This window comes from Podarcis bocagei (genome assembly GCF_964188305.1).
Source record: "Podarcis bocagei genome assembly, chromosome: 17".
Lineage (NCBI taxonomy): Eukaryota > Metazoa > Chordata > Lepidosauria > Squamata > Lacertidae > Podarcis > Podarcis bocagei.
The window spans coordinates 8,626,871-8,646,094 of record NC_138143.1 but is presented as its reverse complement, the minus strand read 5'-3'; the positions used below and the strand labels follow the sequence as shown (position 1 = coordinate 8,646,094).

Sequence of the window (19,224 nt, the reverse complement as noted above, 5' to 3'; positions counted from 1 at the left end):
ATCTCATTATACATGACTAAGCCATTTCTCACCTTCTCACCCCTTGCCTTTTCCTGTAAGACCTATTACAGTCGTTAAGAGTCGTCAACAGGCTCATCCCAGCTATCTGCCAATCTCCCATTCCCACCACCCTTCTGAGTAATACCCCTCCCCACCTTCTCACTATATAGAAGGATCTGGCAACTTCTGTTTCAGTGTACCTGAAGAAGTGTGCATGCACACGAAAGCTTATACCAAGAACTAACTTAGTTGGTCTTTAAGGTGCCACAGGAAGGAATTTTTTTATTTTGACTATGGCAGACCAACACGGCTACCTATCTGTATCTGCTAACCCAGAAATAGTACCTCTGGTTAAGAACTTTGCTTCAGGATGAGAACAGAAATCGAGCGGCGGCACTGCGGCGGCCCCATTAGCTAAAGTGGTACCTCAGGTTAAGAACAGTTTCAGGTTAAGAATGGACCTCCAGAACGAATTAAGTTCTTAACCCGAGGTACCACTGGACCTCAAGAACCGTCTCTTTCCATATGAACCTACCCAGACCCTGAGATCATCTTCTGAGGCCCTTCTTCGTATGACGCCTCCTCAAGAGGTCCAGAGGGTGGCAACACGAGAACGGGGCCTTCTCTGCAGTGGCTCCCCTTCTGTGGAATGCTCTCCCCAGGGAAGTTCGCCTGGCGCCTTCATTATACACATTTAGGCACCAGTCGAAAACATTCCTTTTTAACCAGGCCTTTGGTTGATCTGATTGACATCCTATGCCCTTTTAAAATGTGGCTCTTTTGGGGGGGGGGTTATTGATTTGTTGTTTTTAATTTGATTATATATATTGTGGTTTTTATGTTGATCTTTTCTGCAAACCTCCCTGAGACCTCTGGGTATAGGGTGGCATATAAATTCAGTCAATAATAACTGGCAGCTCTTGGTGGGAAACAGAAGAGGTCTAAGCTGGCTTTTCTTTCCACTTCCTCCAAGGCTTGCATTACTCCAATCAAGAGCTGGCAAGAAGCAGGCAGGCTCCTTGGGCAATGTCCTGGTTCACATTCCTTTTCCGCATGCACAGCAAGGTGGTAGGGAAGATGGAAACATCCATCATTCCGTTCTCTCCACCCAACCTCCCCTCCTCTCCAGCCAGACAAATTGCCCCACCAGAGCGGTGGAAGGAACAAACAAAGGCATTCAAGGCTGAAGGATTTGGAGGCAGGGCATGTACGAAAGCAGGAATTAAACCTGGCCATGCTTACGACACTTCCAACGACAGCAACAGGCAGGGGGTAGAAAAGGAGGAAAAAACGAAAACCTGCGTACTGCTAATTCACGGGAAGAGATTATCTTTAGCGTCAGTCGGTGGGCAGAGCTTGCAGGAACTAGCCTTTCATGGGCTGCGGGGTTGGATCCAGTCTCCAGATACCACTCCACCCACCCTCCTTCCTTCTGCTCTGCCAAGAACGCTCAAGTCTTTTTAGTAGGAAGAAGGAGATGAGACTAGGTGCCTTTCTCACTAGCAGTTGTGACAGTGCCACCAAAGAGGACAGCTTAAAGGGGTTCAGGGGAAAGTGGCCCTTTAGCTTGGTGGCAGGTCCAACACAGCAGACCTTCCGAAGTTCCCCTTGCTAGCTGGCTCCAGCCCATTTAAACATCCATGGGCAACTTTGATCCGAGGCAGCAACCTTATCCTGTTTCAACCTGGGTGGGTGGGTGGGTTATTGGGTTGTTGTTTTCATTTTGATTACAGTGCACGCTCGGGTTGCGAACGTAATCTGTGCAGGATGCAATTTGGCACTTCTGCGCATGCGCAAAGCGCAATTTAGCACTTCTGCGCATGCGCGACCTCTGAAACCCAGAAGTAACCCGTTCCAGTATTTCCAGGTTTCAGAGTGTCCGTAACCTGAAAAAAATGCAACCTGAAGCGTCTGTAACCCGAGCTTTAACTCTATATATTTTGTGGTTTTATATCTTGATTTTGTTCTATGAACTGCCCTGAGACCTCCGGGTATAGGGCGGTATATAAATTCAATAATAATAATAATAATAATATATTTTTTAAAACCCATTGGTCCACCTTTCCCACTATTGACATTTCAACTGGCTTTGATCCTCTCAGGTCTCAAGTAGGGCTGGGGTTGGGGGATGGGATTGTAATGGGAACCTACCTAATGTCCAGTTCCCCAAACCATGGATAGCAGGTGGAACACATCCTTCTCTGAAATCTTGCTAAGCCACTGCTGGACAGTAGAGTGGACTAGATGGGCCAGTGTTCAGACTCTGTGTAGAGGTCAGTTTCACATGCTCTAGTGGAGAGCTGAAATTTAAGTAGTGGCTCCCCTGAAACCACATTGTGAGATCACGGCAGAAATGGCACGTGAATTGCCAGGGTATTGAGGGCTGCCAACCCTTTAAAAAGTGATTCGGCAAAGCTGTGCAGGATAAGGCAATTGAGAGCTACGAGTCATTGCAGGGGGTTGGCCTAACCCAGGGGTCTGCAACCTTTAAGACAAAAGGAGCCACTTGGACCCGTTTCCGAAGAAAAAGCAACAACTGGGAGCCGCAAAACCATTGCGACATTTAAAGCATGCGCGCCGCTGCCCTCCGATCTGACAGCAGGCGGGAAGGTGACGTTGGGACGGTGCGTGACTAATGCACGCACCGCCCCCATGCGACGTCACAGCCAGTACAGCGCCTGCCACAGTGGGGAGTGTCGGGGATCACAATGCGCCTCCTCCCCTCGCTAGTATCCGCCCCGGAGCCGCGGCAAAGGTGTAAAAGAGCCACATGCGGCTCCGGAGCCGCGGGTTGCAGACCCCTGGCCTAACCCTTCCAACTCAACAAGTCGGTGAGTCGTCATAATTGTGCTTTACCTGCAGTTTGCTAGAAGCCGCAAGCGAGAGCCCTCACATCCCATTCACAGGCTTGCAACGGACATCTAGCTGGCCACAGTGAGAACACAATGCTGGACAACGTGGGGCCTTGGGCCTGATCCAGGAGGGCTCGTCTTAGGTTTCTCTGAGCTCCTGATCTGCAGCCCTGTCTGCAGTTCCGCGCACACTTACCCAGGACCCTGGAGGGGAGGAAGCCCTGTGGGAGCTGCCTTCTAAGTCACTGCCTGCATACTTGTTGCAGGGAATGTAGTAAGGTTAAGGCTTACTGGGAAATGATACATAAGGAAGTGAAAAGGATGTTTAAAATAAAGTTTGTAAAAACAAAAACCAGAAGCTTTTCTTTTGGTAATTATAGGGACAGAACTACCTCAAATGTATAGAAACTTATTCATGTATGCTACTACAGCAGCAAAAATATTACTAGCCCAAAAATGGAAAGAAGCAGAAGTCCCAGCAAAAGAAGAATGGATACAAAAACTTATGGAATATGCAGAAATGGTGAAACTTACTGGAAGTATAAGAAATCAAGATAACAAACTTTTTATAAAAGAATGGAAATAGTTGGTTGAATATTTACAGATAAATTGTAAGCAGACAGGAACCTTGGCAGGATTATTGTAATAATAACCTGCAGTTTCATAAGAGTATATATTTAAAGAAGATGAATAAATGAGCAAATTAAGTTCATTTGGATATGCAGAAGATATTAAAAACAAATTTGAGGAACTGCAGAAAGAAGTCAAGTTTGGAAATGTCAAAATGATTGTGAAATCCGCGAAATGTACAAACCTGAAAAATATAAATTTTTAAAATGCTAATAAAAAGACTTGTTGCAGCAGGGAAAGTCTCCTTGCAGGGAACGAGGCCGGGCGGCTTCTTCGGGCAGGCGCAGCCAAGACCCGGCGACAGAATGGCCGCTGCGGGAGAAGGCAGCGCCGCAGCGCGGCTCGGATCCTGCGCATTTGCCGAGCGCTGGCTTGCGGAGCGCCTAAGCCGTCCTGACGCGGTCGGCCCCCTCCTTCCTTCCTTCCCCGCCCCCGGAGGCGCATTAACCCTTCCGCGCCCGTGCAGCGCGCCTTCCTCCTGTTTTCTCCCGCTAAGCGGGGAGGGGCGAGAGGAGGAAACGGCCGAGGGAGGCGACGCCAAGCAGCCGTCGGTTAAATGCCCTTGCGCGGGCGGGCGGCGGCGGAGGCGTCTCCGTTTGCAAAGCGAGGCTGCTGGAGGCCGGGCAGCGGCGCGATGGTGGCCCCCGGCCCGTCGGGCTCCTCCGCAGCCAGCAAGACCCGCCTGTTGCCGCCGGGGCTCCGGTGAGACCCAGGATGCTGGGGCCCCGGGAGAGAGCGGCGCCCCGCCAGGCGCCCCCCTCCGAAAGCGCCCGGGACCCCGAGCGACACCAGCGCTGGGCCAGCCTCTTCGAGCAACTAGACACCAACAAGGACGGGCGCGTGGACGTCCACGAGCTCCGCCAGGGCCTGGCCCGGATGGGCATGAACGCCGGCTCCCACGCCGAGCAGGTGGGTGGCCAGCGCGGGGAAGGCGCCCGGGGCAGCCCGGGGAAACGGAGGAGGGGGGCGAAGGGCGGGAGACCCTCGGGGCGCAGGGCGGGAGACCCTCGGGGCGCAGGGCGGAAGACCCTCGGGGCGCAGGGCACCTCTCTGTGGATCGCAGGCGTCTGGGTGGCACGCGGTGCCCGCCCCCCCCCTGCAAAGTGGGTGGCCCCCGGACGGGGCTCCCGCTGGACCCTGGAAGCGCACGGATCGAGGAGGGGGATGTTCGCCGGCGCCGCTGAAGCCGGATGCAAGCGGCGACTCCCCGAAGTCGAAGGAGCCCCTTTCTCTTCTGCATCTTCCCTTTCTCCGGGGGGCGGGGGTCTCCTCTTCTCCGCTCTCCCGAGGCCAGAAGGGAGCCGTCTGCTGGCGGGGACGGGGGATTGCTTTGGGCGCTCTGCACGCCCGGCGGCTGGGGAAGGGGCCTCTTGCATCTTGCACAACCGGCGAACGGGACGGATTCCGCCCCCTCTACGCGCACGACTCCGGCATTGCACTGAAGCTTTCCTTATGAGTCAGCCCTGCTCCTACTCCGGCACTATAAAAGCCCTCTGCCCCCGCCTCCCCCCCCCACGCCCGGTTGTCAGAACGGTGACAAAATAATTTCTCCCGCTTTGCAGTGGCAAAAAGAGGTGACAGCGTAGAAGTGGGCGCATGCCTTCCAGCCAGGTCTAGGAAGGAGGGCAGGGCGCCTGTGTTTTTTCCAGGGATCTGTTAGGAGGTGGGGAATTTCACCTGCCGCAGCTTCTCACCCTGACAGGTGCCACACACCTGTCCCCAAATTGTACAAAGCATTAAAGGTACAAAAAGCCTTCTCTTTGCACCCTGAGAAGTGCAAAGGGACGTGCGCGCACACACATATCCAGGCAGGATTTAATTTGGGTCATGGAAACTACACTGAATGCCAGGGATCAACAAGCGGAATACTGTATGCTAATAAAAATTCCTTTGAACATGTGCAGAATGTATACGCAGGGTAACGGCAGTGTGCCCTGCACTCAGGAGGATTAGGAGCTGGGCTTTCCAGGACAGCTGATACAGCTTTTGGACATGCTTCTAAGTAATTGCCTGTTTTGTGCAGTGGGAGTAGCTGTGTTAAGTCTGTTGCAGCAAAAGCAGCAGTAAGTCTGTGGCACTTTCGAAGATGAACAGTATTGCTATGGTAGGGGTGGGCTTTGGTAATCTTTGGTAGTATGGCGCCCTGAGCAAGGCCAAAACTTGGGGTCCCCAAATGGGTCTTCTCAATTTTGCACCCCCTCAGCTTGGCATCCTGTGCGGGAGAACTGCCCGCACCACCCTAAATCCGGCTCTGGTTGTGGCACAAGCTTTTGTGGATTTTTATTTTTTATACACTTATGTACAAAGTGCTGTCAGGGATGCGGGTGGTGCTGTGGGTTAAACCACGGAGCCTAGGACTTGCCGATCAGAAGGTCGCAGCTCGAATCCCCGCGACAGGGTGAGCTCCCGTTGCTCGGTCCCTGCTCCTGCCAACCTAGCAGTTCGAAAGCACGTCAAAGTGCAAGTAGATAAATAGGTACCGCTCTGGCGGGAAGGTAAACGGCGTTTCCGTGCGCTGCTCTGGTTCGCCAGAAGTGGCTTAGTCATGCTGGCCACATGACCTGGAAGCTGTACGCTGGCTCCCTCGGCCAATAAAGTGAGATGAGCACCGCAACCCCAGAGTCGGTCACGACTGGACCTAATGGCCAGGGGTCCCTTTACCTTTACAAAGTGTTGTCAGGTTTGTGAATATGTATATGGTTGTAGGGAGAAAAATAATAAACGGTGGAGTCAAATGGCAATGCAATGGTACTGCAGAGGGGGCTAACCTTTGACGTCGCTGGACTCCCAGTGGCTCCAGCCAAGCAGAGGTGAAACTAGGCTTTATTTCACCCTGGTCAAAACCCAGTTTGGCACGCCTGCACACACACAAGCTGGGAGCCTCAATGGCACCCCTCTGTAGGCTTCACTGGGAGCAAAATACCTGGCTAGCCCCGCTCCCCATAGCTGCAGCTCTGCAGCCAAGCATGACCAAAGGTCAGGGATGATGGGAATTCGACAACTGGAGGATCTCAGGCTAGCCACCTGTGGGCTAGTGTATAGCAAACAGTGCCATGAATCCATATGCCTACCCAAACCCACTGCCTGATGAGCTGTTATTTCCATTGACCAACAAGCAAGGTTGAATCCAGGTTAATGGTTAATGGTAGTCCTGGGGCAATATATAATTATAATTCTTGGAGCATTGGGAGAAAACAATGACTATCTCAATCATTTGCCCTACTGCCCTTAAGATATGCATATTAACGTATTTATTCCTGTGAAATGAAAGTATTTTTATTGTTTGCTGCCTGTCTTCTGTACTTTTCCAGATGTTATTTTGCAGCAGCTAGCTAATGCATCGTTGGCAATCTCTGTACCTTCACCCAGAGAACACAGGACGACTTGTGTGGTTATTCTTTAAGTGTCTGCCTGTGGATCTATTGCTTTATTTAGCTCTGCTGCTTGGAATAGTCTGGTGAAAAGGAGCAGAGGTTTAAAGTAGGGATGCCAAGCCTGTGGTCCCCCTGAACTTGCTGGACTCCAAGTCCCATAATCCCTGACTACTGACTCTGCTGGCAGAGGCTGATGGGAGTTGAGAGTCCAGCAATATCTGGAGGGCCACAGGTTCCCCATCCCTGGTGTAAAGCGCCGTAATGAAGGTATCCTTGCCTTGGGAAGAGATATCTGGGGTACTTTGCAGGAGAACGGTGCTGAGCCTGTTGCTGCTCAGTATTTTCATTGCTGACCAGTAAGCACATCCACTGACTTCACTTGCTGAGTTGTCAGATAATGAAAAGAATGTTTGAGGGTATTCACCTCACCTGGAGAGCCAGTGTGGTGTAGTGGTTAAGAGTGATAGACTCGTAATCTGGGGAACCGGGTTTGCTTTCCCGCTCCTCCACATGCAGCTGCTGGGTGACCTTGGGCTAGTCACACTTCTCTGAAGTCTCACAGCTCCACTCACCCCACAGAGTGTTTGTTGTGGGGGAAGAAGGGAAAGGAGAATGTTAGCCACTTTGAGACTCCTTCGGGTAGTGATAAAGCGGGATATCAAATCCAAACTCCTCTTCTTCTTCTGAAGAGCTCTGTTAAAAAAAAGGACTGAGTTCACATGGAGTTCAATGGACACATGTGGCTTGGAAGTTAACCTACCGTGGCTTGTTCACTCAATGAATTCTCAATGTGTGCATGAGCTGGCTCTGATGTGAAGGCACAGAAAATGGTGTGTGTGTGTTTCATAGAGAAATGCTATGGGGAAACTTGATAGAATTAACAAATACTTGGATGATAAAAAATGATCCCATTGACCAAGGATGGGGAACATCTATTGCTTTTTTCATTTCATTTTCATTGGAAGGAAGACACTGGTGAAAAGGAACAGCAGTGGTGGACTTTGGGCTCTCAAATTCCAGTGGTGTGAGGAACCTGAAACCCTCCAGATGTTGTTGGACTGCCACCGCCCTCTGCCAGCAAAGTCAGTGGTCAGGGATTATGGGAGTTGGAGTCCAGCAAATTCAAGGATTACAATTCCCATTCTCCTTGACCATTGACTATGATGGCTGAGGCTGATGGGAGCTAGAGGCAAGCAACAACTGGAGGGGCAGAGATTCTCTATTCTTGATGTAAGGGATAAGCATTTGTTGTTGTTTTAACAATTATCTTCTCAAACGAGAGCTAGGTAGCTGGCAACACAGTGGAATTCCACAACCAACTGGCTTGAAGCCAAACTTCTGTTTGGTAGCTGATATTCTTTATTTTGAATTCGGTATTTTAAAACAAAAGCTGGAGCATGTTGCCAAGGAAACTAGCAGCCTAAAAAGAAATTCAAGGAGATGGTATAACCCAGTGCATTGATCTCACCAGCATCTAGGTCTCAGCAAATCATCCCATTTGAAGTAAAAATACACAACTCATAAAATGTTGAGGTGACATCTCAAGGTCAAAATCTAACATTAGAAATGTAGGCAAATTTTCCAAAATTTATTTTCATCCTTTGAACAGGCAGCTTGGTGAATTCTGGGCTTAAGGAGGAAGAGGCAGCTGGAAGTACAGATATCGCTTTTTAATTCTGCCACCTTAACTGACAGTGCAAAGTGGATGTATTCAGAAATATGTGCATTTAGGAATATAGCCTGACAGTCAGTGCAATACTATACCCACCTACCCAGAAGTAAGTCCCATTGAGTTCAATGGAGATTACTCCCCGGTAAGTGAATAGAAGATTGTAACCCAAGAGATTCTTCCAGTTTTCTGCATCTCAGTTTCTCAATCCTTAATGAGAAGGAAGGAAGGAAGGAAGGAAGGAAGGAAGGAAGGAAGGAAGGAGAGAGAGAGACCCAATGGGATAGGAGAGCTGTACTCAAGCTTTATTAAAGTTATGCCATTTTCAGCACTAGCCAATAACCCATTTCTCTGACAATGTTGTGAAATGTGAGCTATTACAAAGAGGAAGGAATGTTAATAGTGTTTATCCTCAGCATGCATTCAAATGGCTGCAGAAATGGAGTGCAAGACAGGTCAAAAACTCCATGCAGCTGCACTCCATAATATGTGCCCCAGGATCCTTTGTACAATGATGTTTGTCTTGGGGAGGTGTCATGGTGTGTGCAGTCTGGAATTTACTTTTCAGTTTGCATCCCTCTTCCTTAATGCTCCTGGATGCATTGTCGAAGCCGTTGGAATCAAATGCTGGGGTATTGTGCAAACTAGGTGTGCTCATTAGCAGATTTCCTTCGCATATTTTCCACCAGCTGCCTCAGGATCTTGTCATGCCCTGCGATGCCGTGATCATACAGCTGGAAGGGCCCTTGTAAGCCATGTGGTTCAACCACTGCTTAATGGGGGGGGGGGACCAATCTGTTTCTTTCACTCTGGCTGGAAAAGAGGTTCAGTTGTCCCTTCTGAAAGTGCTTCACAGAAATGCACACAAAGACTAGGCATGCTCATATATGGAGGAATGTACTGAGGTTGCTGGCCTACTTACTGTTTTAGAACTGTTGCACAGCCCCGTCTAAGAATAACTTTTGCCAGTGTAATGTTGGTGGAGCTTGTCAGTTCTGCTCCCACTTCTGCTTACTAAGGAACATATCCTTCCATAGATTAGGTGTGAGGAACCTTTGGCCTTCCAGATGTCACTGAACTACAATTCCCATCAGCCCCAGAAAGCATGACCAATGGCCAGGGATGGTGAGAGATCAGCAACATCTGGAGATGCCAAAGACTCTCCACATCTGCCTTAGACTCTGAATTACCGTATTTTTTGCTCTATAAGACACACTTTTTCCCTCCTAAAAAGTAAGGGGAAATGTGTGTGCGTCTTATGGAGCGAATGCAGGCTGTGCTGCTATCCCAGAAGCCAGAACAGCAAGAGGGATCGCTGCGCAGCACTCTCTCTTGCTCTTCTAGCTTCTGGCTTAACCCCTCAGTCCCTTCCCCCACCTCCCTGAAAAGCCCCCAAGAGTCGCGCTCCCTTTAAAGAGCCGTGTGGAGTGTGTGTGTGTGTGGGGCTCTTGGGGGCTTTTCCCCGAGGAGGGAGAAGGGCAGCCCATCAGTGACAGTGACACACACTCCATGCGGCTCGTGAAAGGGAGCGCTGAGCACAGCCTGAGATGCATACAGGCTCTGCTCAGTGCTCCCTTTAAATAATTTTTTTTCTTGCATTCCCCCTCTAAAAACTAGGTGCATCTTATGGTCAGGTGCGTCTTATGGAGCTAAAAATACAGTACAGTGGTGCCTCGCAAGACGAAAATAATCCGTTCTGTGATTCTCTTCGTCTAGCGTTTTTTTCGTCTTGCGAAGCAAGCCCATTGACGGATTAGCACTATTAGCGGCTTTTAGCGGCCCGCCCCCACCATACCCCCCTTCCTCCGCCCCTGTGCACAGGAGGTCTGCAGACAGGAAACTGCACAGTCACGGATGGGTTCACACCCATTGGTGCTTTAAAGCCTACTTGAGTATTTGGACTCAGCATCATTTGATGGCGAAACCTTCAGCATAGGCAGTTGGGAAGAAATGTTATCCATGCAAACGGTATGAAAGTTGCCTCTCCTCTTCAAACATCTAGCTCCCAATTCCTCATAAAGTTTGAACCAGAAATAATAATAATAATAATAATAATAATAATAATAATAATAATAATTTTTTATTTGTACCCCGCCCATCTGGCTGGGTTTCTCCAGCCACTCTGGGCGGCTTCCAACAAAGATGAAAAATACACTAAAATGTCACATATTAAAAACTTCCCTGAACAGGGCTGCCTTCAGATGTCTTCTGAATGTCAGGTAGTTGTTTATCGCTTTGACATCTGATGGGAGGGCGTTCCACAGGGCGGGCGCCACTACCGAGAAGGCCCTCTGCCTGGTTCCCTGTAACTTGGCCTCTCACAGTGAGGGAACCACCAGAAGGCCCTCGGAGCTGGACCTCAGTGTCCGGGTAGAACGATGGGGGTGGAGACGCTCCTTCAGATATACTGGACCGAGGCCGTTTAGGGCTTTAAAGGTCAGCACCAACACTTTGAATTGTGCTCGGAAACGTACTGGGAGCCAATGTAGGTCTTTCAAGACCGGTGTTATATGGTCTCGGCGGCCGCCCCCAGTCACCAGTCTAGCTGCCGCATTCTGGATTAGTTGTAGTTTCCGGGTCACCTTCAAAGGTAGCCCCACGTAGAGCGCATTGCAATAGTCCAAGTGGGAGATAACCAGAGCATGCACCACTCTGGCGAAACAGTCCGTAGACAGATAGGGTCTCAGCCTACGTACCAGATGGAGCTGGTAAACAGCTGCCCTGGACACATATTTGACCAGTGCCTCCATGGACAGCTGTGAGTCCAAAATGACTCCCAGGCTGCGCACCTGGTCCTTCAGGGGCACAGTTACCCCATTCAGGACCAGGGAATCCTCCACACCTGCCCGCCTCCTGTCCCCCAAAAACAGTACTTCTGTCTTGTCAGGATTCAACCTCAAAGCAGGGTTTGAACTGAGCCAAACGTAGGAACACTGAGCTTTGAGAACCTGTGTCAGGGTTCCCCCTGAAATATGGAAAGCAGTCATGAAATAATGGAGACTGAAACCCTGTATGTGTCTTTACTTGAAAGTGAGGCACACTATGCTCAGTAGGATTTATTTATGAGAAGGCAATTGTGGATGGGCCTCGCCATTAGGCAGGATGAGGTTAAAGGGCAGAAAATCTATTTTTGTTTGTTATTGTTGTATTTTTACTACCAGTGAAGATGTGTTTGTGGGATTAGCTGCCTTTAATGCCAGAAATAACTTTGCTAGTCTTGAGCACTGTGCACCCTGATGGGGGGCACGGCAGGTATCGTATTTGCTCTTCTGCGTCAGGCAACAAAATACTGTATTTTTCCGTCTATAAGACACCTCCATGTATAAGACGCCCCCTATTTTGGGGGACTCAGATTTAAGAAAATGGGGGGGTGGCCCCAAGTATAAGACACCCCCTAATTTTTGACATTATTTTTTAGAGGAAAAACCTAGTCTTATACACGGAAAAATACGGTCTCTTCAGCCATCCCTGGTAAATATGCATAAACTTTGCTGCATGTCATTCCCCACCACCACCACAGTAAAGATTCTGGGTCCACAGATGTGAGGAATCATGTGACACAACTTCATTCTTAGGAATTGTGCAACAGCCTCTGAGCCTCTTTCTTAATACAAAAGGGTATCTCTAAATTATCAGCTCTACCTATAGATTCCTCCCACACCTCTGGGACTGGAAGAAAGGCCAGTTAGAGAGCATGGCTTGCTGGGTCTGAACCGCAGATTTCTGAGCCCTTTATCAGCTCTTTCTATGTGAAGAAGACCTTCCACACCAGGCATAGGCAAACTTGGCCCTCCAGATGTTTTGGGACTACAATTCCCATCATCCCTAGCTAACAGGACCAGTGGTCAGGGATGATGGGAATTGTAGTCTCAAAACATCTGGAGGGCTGAGTTTGCCTGTGCCTGTTCCACACAAACCAAAGCTGATTTCTCAGCAGGTGGGGGAAATGTGTGATCTCCGAAAGGTTTGTGGCAAAGGATCTTCTTATACCTGCTAGGAAAAAAACCCACCCTTTGGAGTGTGTATCTGTGTGTGATGAAGGTGTGTCCCTACACATACGTAACCAGAAATGTGAAAGTGCCCAAGGCAGGAAGCCAAATGGGCCGGACTTGGGGATTGAAACAGCCAAATAAACACAGGCAGTTATAAATAGAGGGTTTGCTCATGGCTCCCTCCCAGTTATTTTTAACCTGTCTGTGGTGGCCTTTTTGCTGTCACAGAGGTCCCTGGTGACAGATGAGGAAATGACCTGGGAGCTCTGGAATACCAGCTCCTTCTTAAAGGGAAAAGGGAAGCTCTCCTTCCTTGGAGGTTGGGTGGCCATCTGCCATGGATGCTTTAGCTCAGATTCCTGGTTTGCAGCGGGCTGGACTAGATGAGCGTTGAGGTCCCTTCCAAGTCTACAATTCTGTGATTCTAAGTGGTGGCTCATGTCCTGGTATGACCACTAAATGGCAAAGTGGACTCAAAGGCGACTCTAGCCTTCCCATTCTACATGTCCACACACCACATTTCACCTGCCTGCACGTTATCCCACCCCCACCCCTGCACCGTGTATACATAAGGAACTGATCCAGTTTCAGCATCATAAACAGGGTATGGTACTTTCATGGGAACTGAGGAGAGAAGGAGAGATCCAATTGCAGTCTCCAGATTCGTTTTTGTCCATAGCTGAAGGATAGAGAAACCACAACACACACACACCCAGCAGCTTTGCTGCTCTTCCTAAGATGAAAGCAGTGAGCACCTTGTTTAGGGGGACATCAAAGAGGAAGCTGCAAAGAAAAGTCTGGTCTCAATCCAGATTGTGTTGGCTGTAGTGGCACAAAGATCAAGTTTGTTCAGCTGATAGATCCTTTGGCTGCTGCTTGACTCTGAACTTTTATTATCCCAAGCCAGCCTCCTTTCCCACACTCCCATTATTTGTCTCCCAAGACCAGCAAAGATAGTAGTAGTAGCAGTAATTATTATTATTATTATTATTATTATTATTATTATTATTATTATTATTGGCTTCCAACAGAATATTAAAATACAATAACCTGTTAAACATTAAAAGCTTCCCTAAACAGGGCTGCCTTCAGATGTCTTCTAAAAGTCTGGTAGATGTTTTTCTCTTTGACATCTGGTGGGAGGGCATTCCACAGGGTGGGTGCCACTACCGAGAAGGCCCTCTGGCTGGTTCTGAAAAAACCAACCCCACCAAATGCTGTCAATCTATTGGAACCGTTCTTATCCCTTAGTTGTGGGAATTATCTGTAGTCCATGCTGGCTGGCACAGCTTGCATGAGGTAGAGTGCTGCAGTCCTTGCTCTCCAATGCCATTTCTTTGCAGGGAGAGTAAATAGGATACAGTCTTCTGTGTCCTATGTTCTTGTAGGAGATCCACTAGCTGCCTGTGTGAACCTCCATAAAAAGCTTCAATCAGCAAAACGCTCATTCTCCTATACATTTCCAAAGTTGCCCAGGATTTTTATGATGACTTCTATGAAAACATTTTTCTTTGGCACCCAATGTTCTCCTCCTTGTTGGTCCCCTCCTGGAGGCCGGTGGTGGCAGCAACGCACAGCCTCCCCGGCTCCGGCTCCCACTCGCTCTCCGCCCTGATGCGGAAGGGAGGAAGAGCCAGCCCAGGTGAAGCATCCACCAGCTGAAGTTTCTGAACCATCAACAGAGGCAGCCCCAATTAGAACGTGTTGCAGCAATCCAACCTCTATGCAAGCTGGAATCTGCTGCAGATGTCACGTGGACAATTGCATTCTGAAATTAATTCTCAGAGCTCCAAATGCAGGCAGTGGAACACGGAGCAGAGCTAACCCAGAAAACAATCCACTGCATTGTTCTGCTTCAGGTAAAACTGAATCCAGCAGTTCCAAGTCCACTCACAGATAGTTCAAAAACTAAGGCCCAACAGGAGTCCAGGGTCAAAACACCAGGACAACACAAGAGGCCAGGCTGTAAAGGAACTCTGCTCAGGGAGCTGCTGTAAGGAACTAAGGTCTTTTACCCTTAAGGCAGTGATGGCCAAACTTGGCCCTCCAGCTGTTTTGGGACTACAGTTCCCATCATCCCTGACCACTGGTCCTGTTAGCTAGGAATGATGGGAGTTGTAGTCCCAAAACAGCTGGAGGGCCAAGTTTGGCCATCACTGACTTAAGCTTTCAAAGACCCACCCTGGAGCACAGCTGCAAGCCATCCAGACTGACTGAGGAGTTGGTCTACTCATGAACAACTCTTATTCCAGAGTCCTTGTTCCTCTGGTGGGTGCTCTGGCATCTGTATCTTTTATTTCTTTGACTTGGAGGCTTCTCAGCCACAACCTCTCATTCTGCGCAGGAACTCTTTTGTGTCGTGATCTCTGAAGGTCCCAGGTCCCTCTGCTCTGTCTCATTGTCCATTGGCATGGCCTGCTGCTCCTTAGCATTTTCCTTGGGGGCCCTCCAGCTCCTCTTGCAATAGGGGTGGTGGTCCTCCATCAGGGCCATGACATACACAGAAGATGGGTCAGTCAGGGATTAAGCTCATTAGGGGTTGGGTGAAGGGAGCGATCCCTCACTTGCTTCTTGAAAGCACCCTCTGTCGCTTACTTCCCCGAGACCTGGATTCCAAAAGCAACTGAATCTAGAAAAGTATGTTCTTCCCTCATTCCCTGCCCCTCATACTTCCTCCCAGCAGAACTCCTTTTGGGCTAATACCACACTTGCTACAGTTTTTTTTTTCCTGTAGCAGCACATTCTCAGCTGTGAGTGTGTGTGCTTGGGGGATTGGGGTCGGTGCACCCGGGGATTTTTTTACGCCTTTGGCACCAAGACACAGAATGCAGTAACCATTTCCTGTAAACTGGCTCTGCTTAAAATGACAAGCAAAGTACAAGCAGTCACACAGTTGCAAAATAGAGGGAAGAATACATAGAAACTAAGCCTTACTGGTTTCAATAGGGTTGTTTTCAATGTAGCACTAAATAAGTACAGTCATACCTCGGGTTTCGAACGCTGCTGCTTGCATGTTTTCGGATTGAGGACCACACCGAACCCGGAAGTACCGGAACGGGTTACTTCCGGGTTTCGGCACTTGCGCATTCGCAGAAGCACCAAATGACGTCACAAGTGTGCGCAGAAGCACCAAATCGCAGCATGCGCTTGCACAGATGTGGCGCTTCAGGCTGCGAATGCTGCAGGTTGCGAACGTGCCTCCTGCACGGACCACGTTCACAACCAGAGGTATGGCTGTACAGTGGAACCTTGGTTCCCAAACAGCTTAGATGCTGAACAAATCGGCTCCCGGATGCCGCAAACCTGGAAGTAATTGTTCCAGTTTACAAACATTTTTCAGAAGCCAAATGTCTGGCGTAGCTTCCGATTCACTGTAGGAACTTCCTGCAGCCAATTGGAAGCCGTGCCTTGGTCCCTGAACCGTTTTGGGAGTCAAACGATTGAAGTTCGGGAAACAAGGTTCCACTGTAGTTCCATCAGCTCAAGGATTTACGCTGGAGCAACAGAGCTTCCCCTCTTCTCCTCCATACCACCCCTAAATCTGTTCAAGGGGTTCCCCCAACCCTCTGAAGCAGCTTTGGGGAGGTGGAAAGTTGCATTGCACAGATGAGACAGGTTAGTACAATACTGCCTTTTTGAGCAAACTTTTGGCAACTTTTTGGTGCAAAGTTCTCAACCCGCAGGACCAAAGCATGCTTGACCTGAAGTCGTCTTCTGGGTTTCTCTCTGCAAGATCATCTATGGGGCTCATTCACTTGGTCTCATTCTCCTCCAAGGGGCTCATCTGGCCCCGGTCCTCACCTCCCTCAGTGATGCCACACTTTGCATCCAGTGTGATGAAGGAAGGACGCCCATGAGAGCTTTTCCCACCTTCACTGCCCAACTGCAACACAACAGCCCTGCAGTGCTGCCAGTGGATATTACTCTCCAGGAGTTGTGGCCACCACCCTCCCACTTACTCCTGCAGCCGCAGAGGGGAAGGGACCTAGGATGCTCTGAACAAGTTGTTGTGGCTGGCATCCATCTGTCTCAAGAGACAATGGAGTGTGCCTTCAGGGATGAAGCCAAATTGCTGTGTTAACAGCACCAAAGTGATCACCTCGGAGTGCAAGCCTAGGCAGCGTGTACAGAGGTCCTGGGCTGCCCAGAAGACAGGTTGCCCCTCTTGGCCTCACTGATGTGGTCCAGAGGAAAGCAGAGCAATATGTTTGGCACCAGCTAGGGTGCAGTTGCCGGAAGGAGGCGTACAAGGCGCCACCCTAGCCTTTTCTTCTTTTGAAGATATCCTGCAAGGCAGTGGAGCTTTAAGATCAGTTTTCTGTCTCCTAGATGCTCCTGTGGCACAAGCAGAAACCGTCTTCTTGACCATTGGACCCACTATTGCTCTTGTCTGCTCAATCTGATGGAGCCAAAGATGGATAAACTACCCCAGAAGGAGCATGACGTGCCCCCACCGAAGGGACTACCCCTCCCCTAACACCCCATACACCCCTAAACAATCACTCTTAAAAAGGTTCTGAGCCAGAGCCCCAGCACTCTGCAGTTCAACCTGCACCTTTGTGGTTTCCTCAGAGTGTAACAGAAGACTCCACCCTCTCTAAGTCTCTATCAGACCTCAGAAGAGTGTGCCAGTCACTTACAACTCTAATCCTAACCTCCCAGGAGCCTGAATGGCAGGTGTCTAGGCATCCAGGGATTTTAGAAGACATCTGAAGGCAGCCCTGTTTAGGGAAGTTTTTAATGTTTGATACTTTATTATGATTATTATGATTAATATTCTGTTGGGAGCTGCCCAGAGTGTCTGGAGAAAGCCAGCCAGATGGGCAGGGTATAAATAAATTATTATTATTATTATTATTATTATTATTATTATTATCATCATCATCTTCATCCTCATTATCTAAAACCCTGAGGTTACATACTTCACCAGTCAAATTTAGGAACTTTATTAGGATTAAAATGTAGAGGGAAATGAAGGAACTTTATTAGGACTAAAGGTCGAGGGAAAGCAGGCAGAAGATCCAAACTGAATACAGTGGTACTTTGGTTTACAACCATAATCCGTTCCAGAGGTCCGTTTGTAAACTAAAACAGGTTGTAACCCAAGACACGCTTTCGCCAATGGGACCTCCCAAAAATTTTTGTTTGTAATCCCCCCCAAAAAGGGGGGGTTGTAATCCAAAAAAAGTTTGCAAACCAGGACACGCACTTCCGGGTTTGACGTGTTTGTAATCCAAAACATATGCAAAGCAAGACATATGCAAACCAAGGTACCACTGTACAAAATAAGCACTGTGGCTCTAAAACTGAACTAATGCTAGTCTATTCACTGCACTCAGTTTTGCTCACAAAGAATCAGCAGGGCAGCCTTGGGAACCTGGTGCTGCAGAGGGAACTAGATCCCCTGGTGTTAGGAGGGAAAGGAAGCAGCAAAGGCAGTCCAGCTTCTTCAAGGCCCTTTCCCCACCCGTGGGAGGGGGCTCTTGGTCAGTGGCGTAGCGTGGGGGGTGCAAGGGGGCCGGCCGCACTGGGCGCAACATCGGGGGGGCGCTCGCTGCCTCCGGAGTCGCCGAAGAGCCTCGGGCGCAGGATGTAGCAGAGCCCCATGTCTCGCGGAACCGACGAGCTGTGCGCGCGTCCGGGCTGAAGGCATCCGGCAGGCAGCGGCTCTCAGCGCTCGCCACGGTCCCCGCGCGTCAGGACCGCGGAGGACACGCCAGGCAGCCCCTCCTCACAGCCCCGCCTCCGCCGCTGCTGCTGCTGCTGCTGGGCCATGTTGCATTTTCCTCGCCTCTCTGCCCCCCTCCTCCTCCAGGCAAGCGGTGTCGTTTGGGCAGCAGCGCCAGCGGCAGCTCGCCTCAGATCGGCAGGTTAGGGGTTAGGGGGGGCACAAATTACTTGCCTTGCCCCTGGTTAGGGGGGGCGCAAATTACTTGCCTTGCCCCGGGTGCTGACAACTCACGCTACGCCGCTGCTCTTGGTTCTTTCTCCTCCTATTCCCCAGGTAGGCCCTTTAAGTACTCATTTTGCATATGTAGACAGGAGGCAAATGACAACTTGACTTAGGGAAATGGTGGGCAACTCAGGCCCCTTCTTCACACCCAGGACTTGGCACTGCAAGGAAAGTTGAATACCTTCACGGCTGGGGATTGAGCAATGCGCTCTATGTGGGGCTACCTTTGAAGGTGACCCAGAAACTACAAATAATCCAGAATGCGTGACTGGGAGCGGCCGCCGAGACCATATAACACCGGTCTTGAAAGACCTACACTGGCTCCCAGTACATTTCCAAGCACAAGTCAAAGTGTTGGTGCTGACCTTAATTTAAAGCCCTAAACTGCCTGAAGGAGCGTCTCCACCTCCATCGTTCTGCCCAGACACTGAGGTCCAGCGCCAAGGGCCTTCTGGCAGTTCCCTCACTGCAAGAAGCCAAGTTACAGGGAACCAGGCAGAGGGCCTTCTCGGTAGTGGCACCCGCCCTGTGGAATGCCATCCCACCAGATGTCAAAGAGAACAATAACTGCCAAACTTTTAGAAGACATCTGAAGGCAGCCCTGTTTAGGGAAGCTTTTAATGTTAATAGGTTATTGTATGTTAGTGTTTTGTTGGAAGCCGCCCAGGGTGGCTGGGGAAACCCAGCCAGATGGGTGGGGTATAAATAATAAATAAATTATTATTATTATTATTATTATTATTATTATTATTAT

At 49.6% G+C, this 19,224-nt stretch overlaps 1 protein-coding gene across 1 annotated transcript in view; it reads left to right on the top strand.

Annotated features, from left to right (window-relative positions):
- The first annotated feature begins 3,972 nt into the window (after window positions 1–3,972).
- The window catches only part of LOC308576488 (mitochondrial adenyl nucleotide antiporter SLC25A23-like), a 50,853-nt gene continuing 35,601 nt past the window's right edge, over window positions 3,973–19,224 (top strand). Inside the window, exon 1 of the mRNA XM_081175875.1 lies at window positions 3,973–4,391. Coding sequence (XP_081032001.1) covers window positions 4,197–4,391 — 195 coding nt within the window. The 5' untranslated portion in view covers window positions 3,973–4,196. The remainder of the gene's footprint in view (window positions 4,392–19,224) is intronic.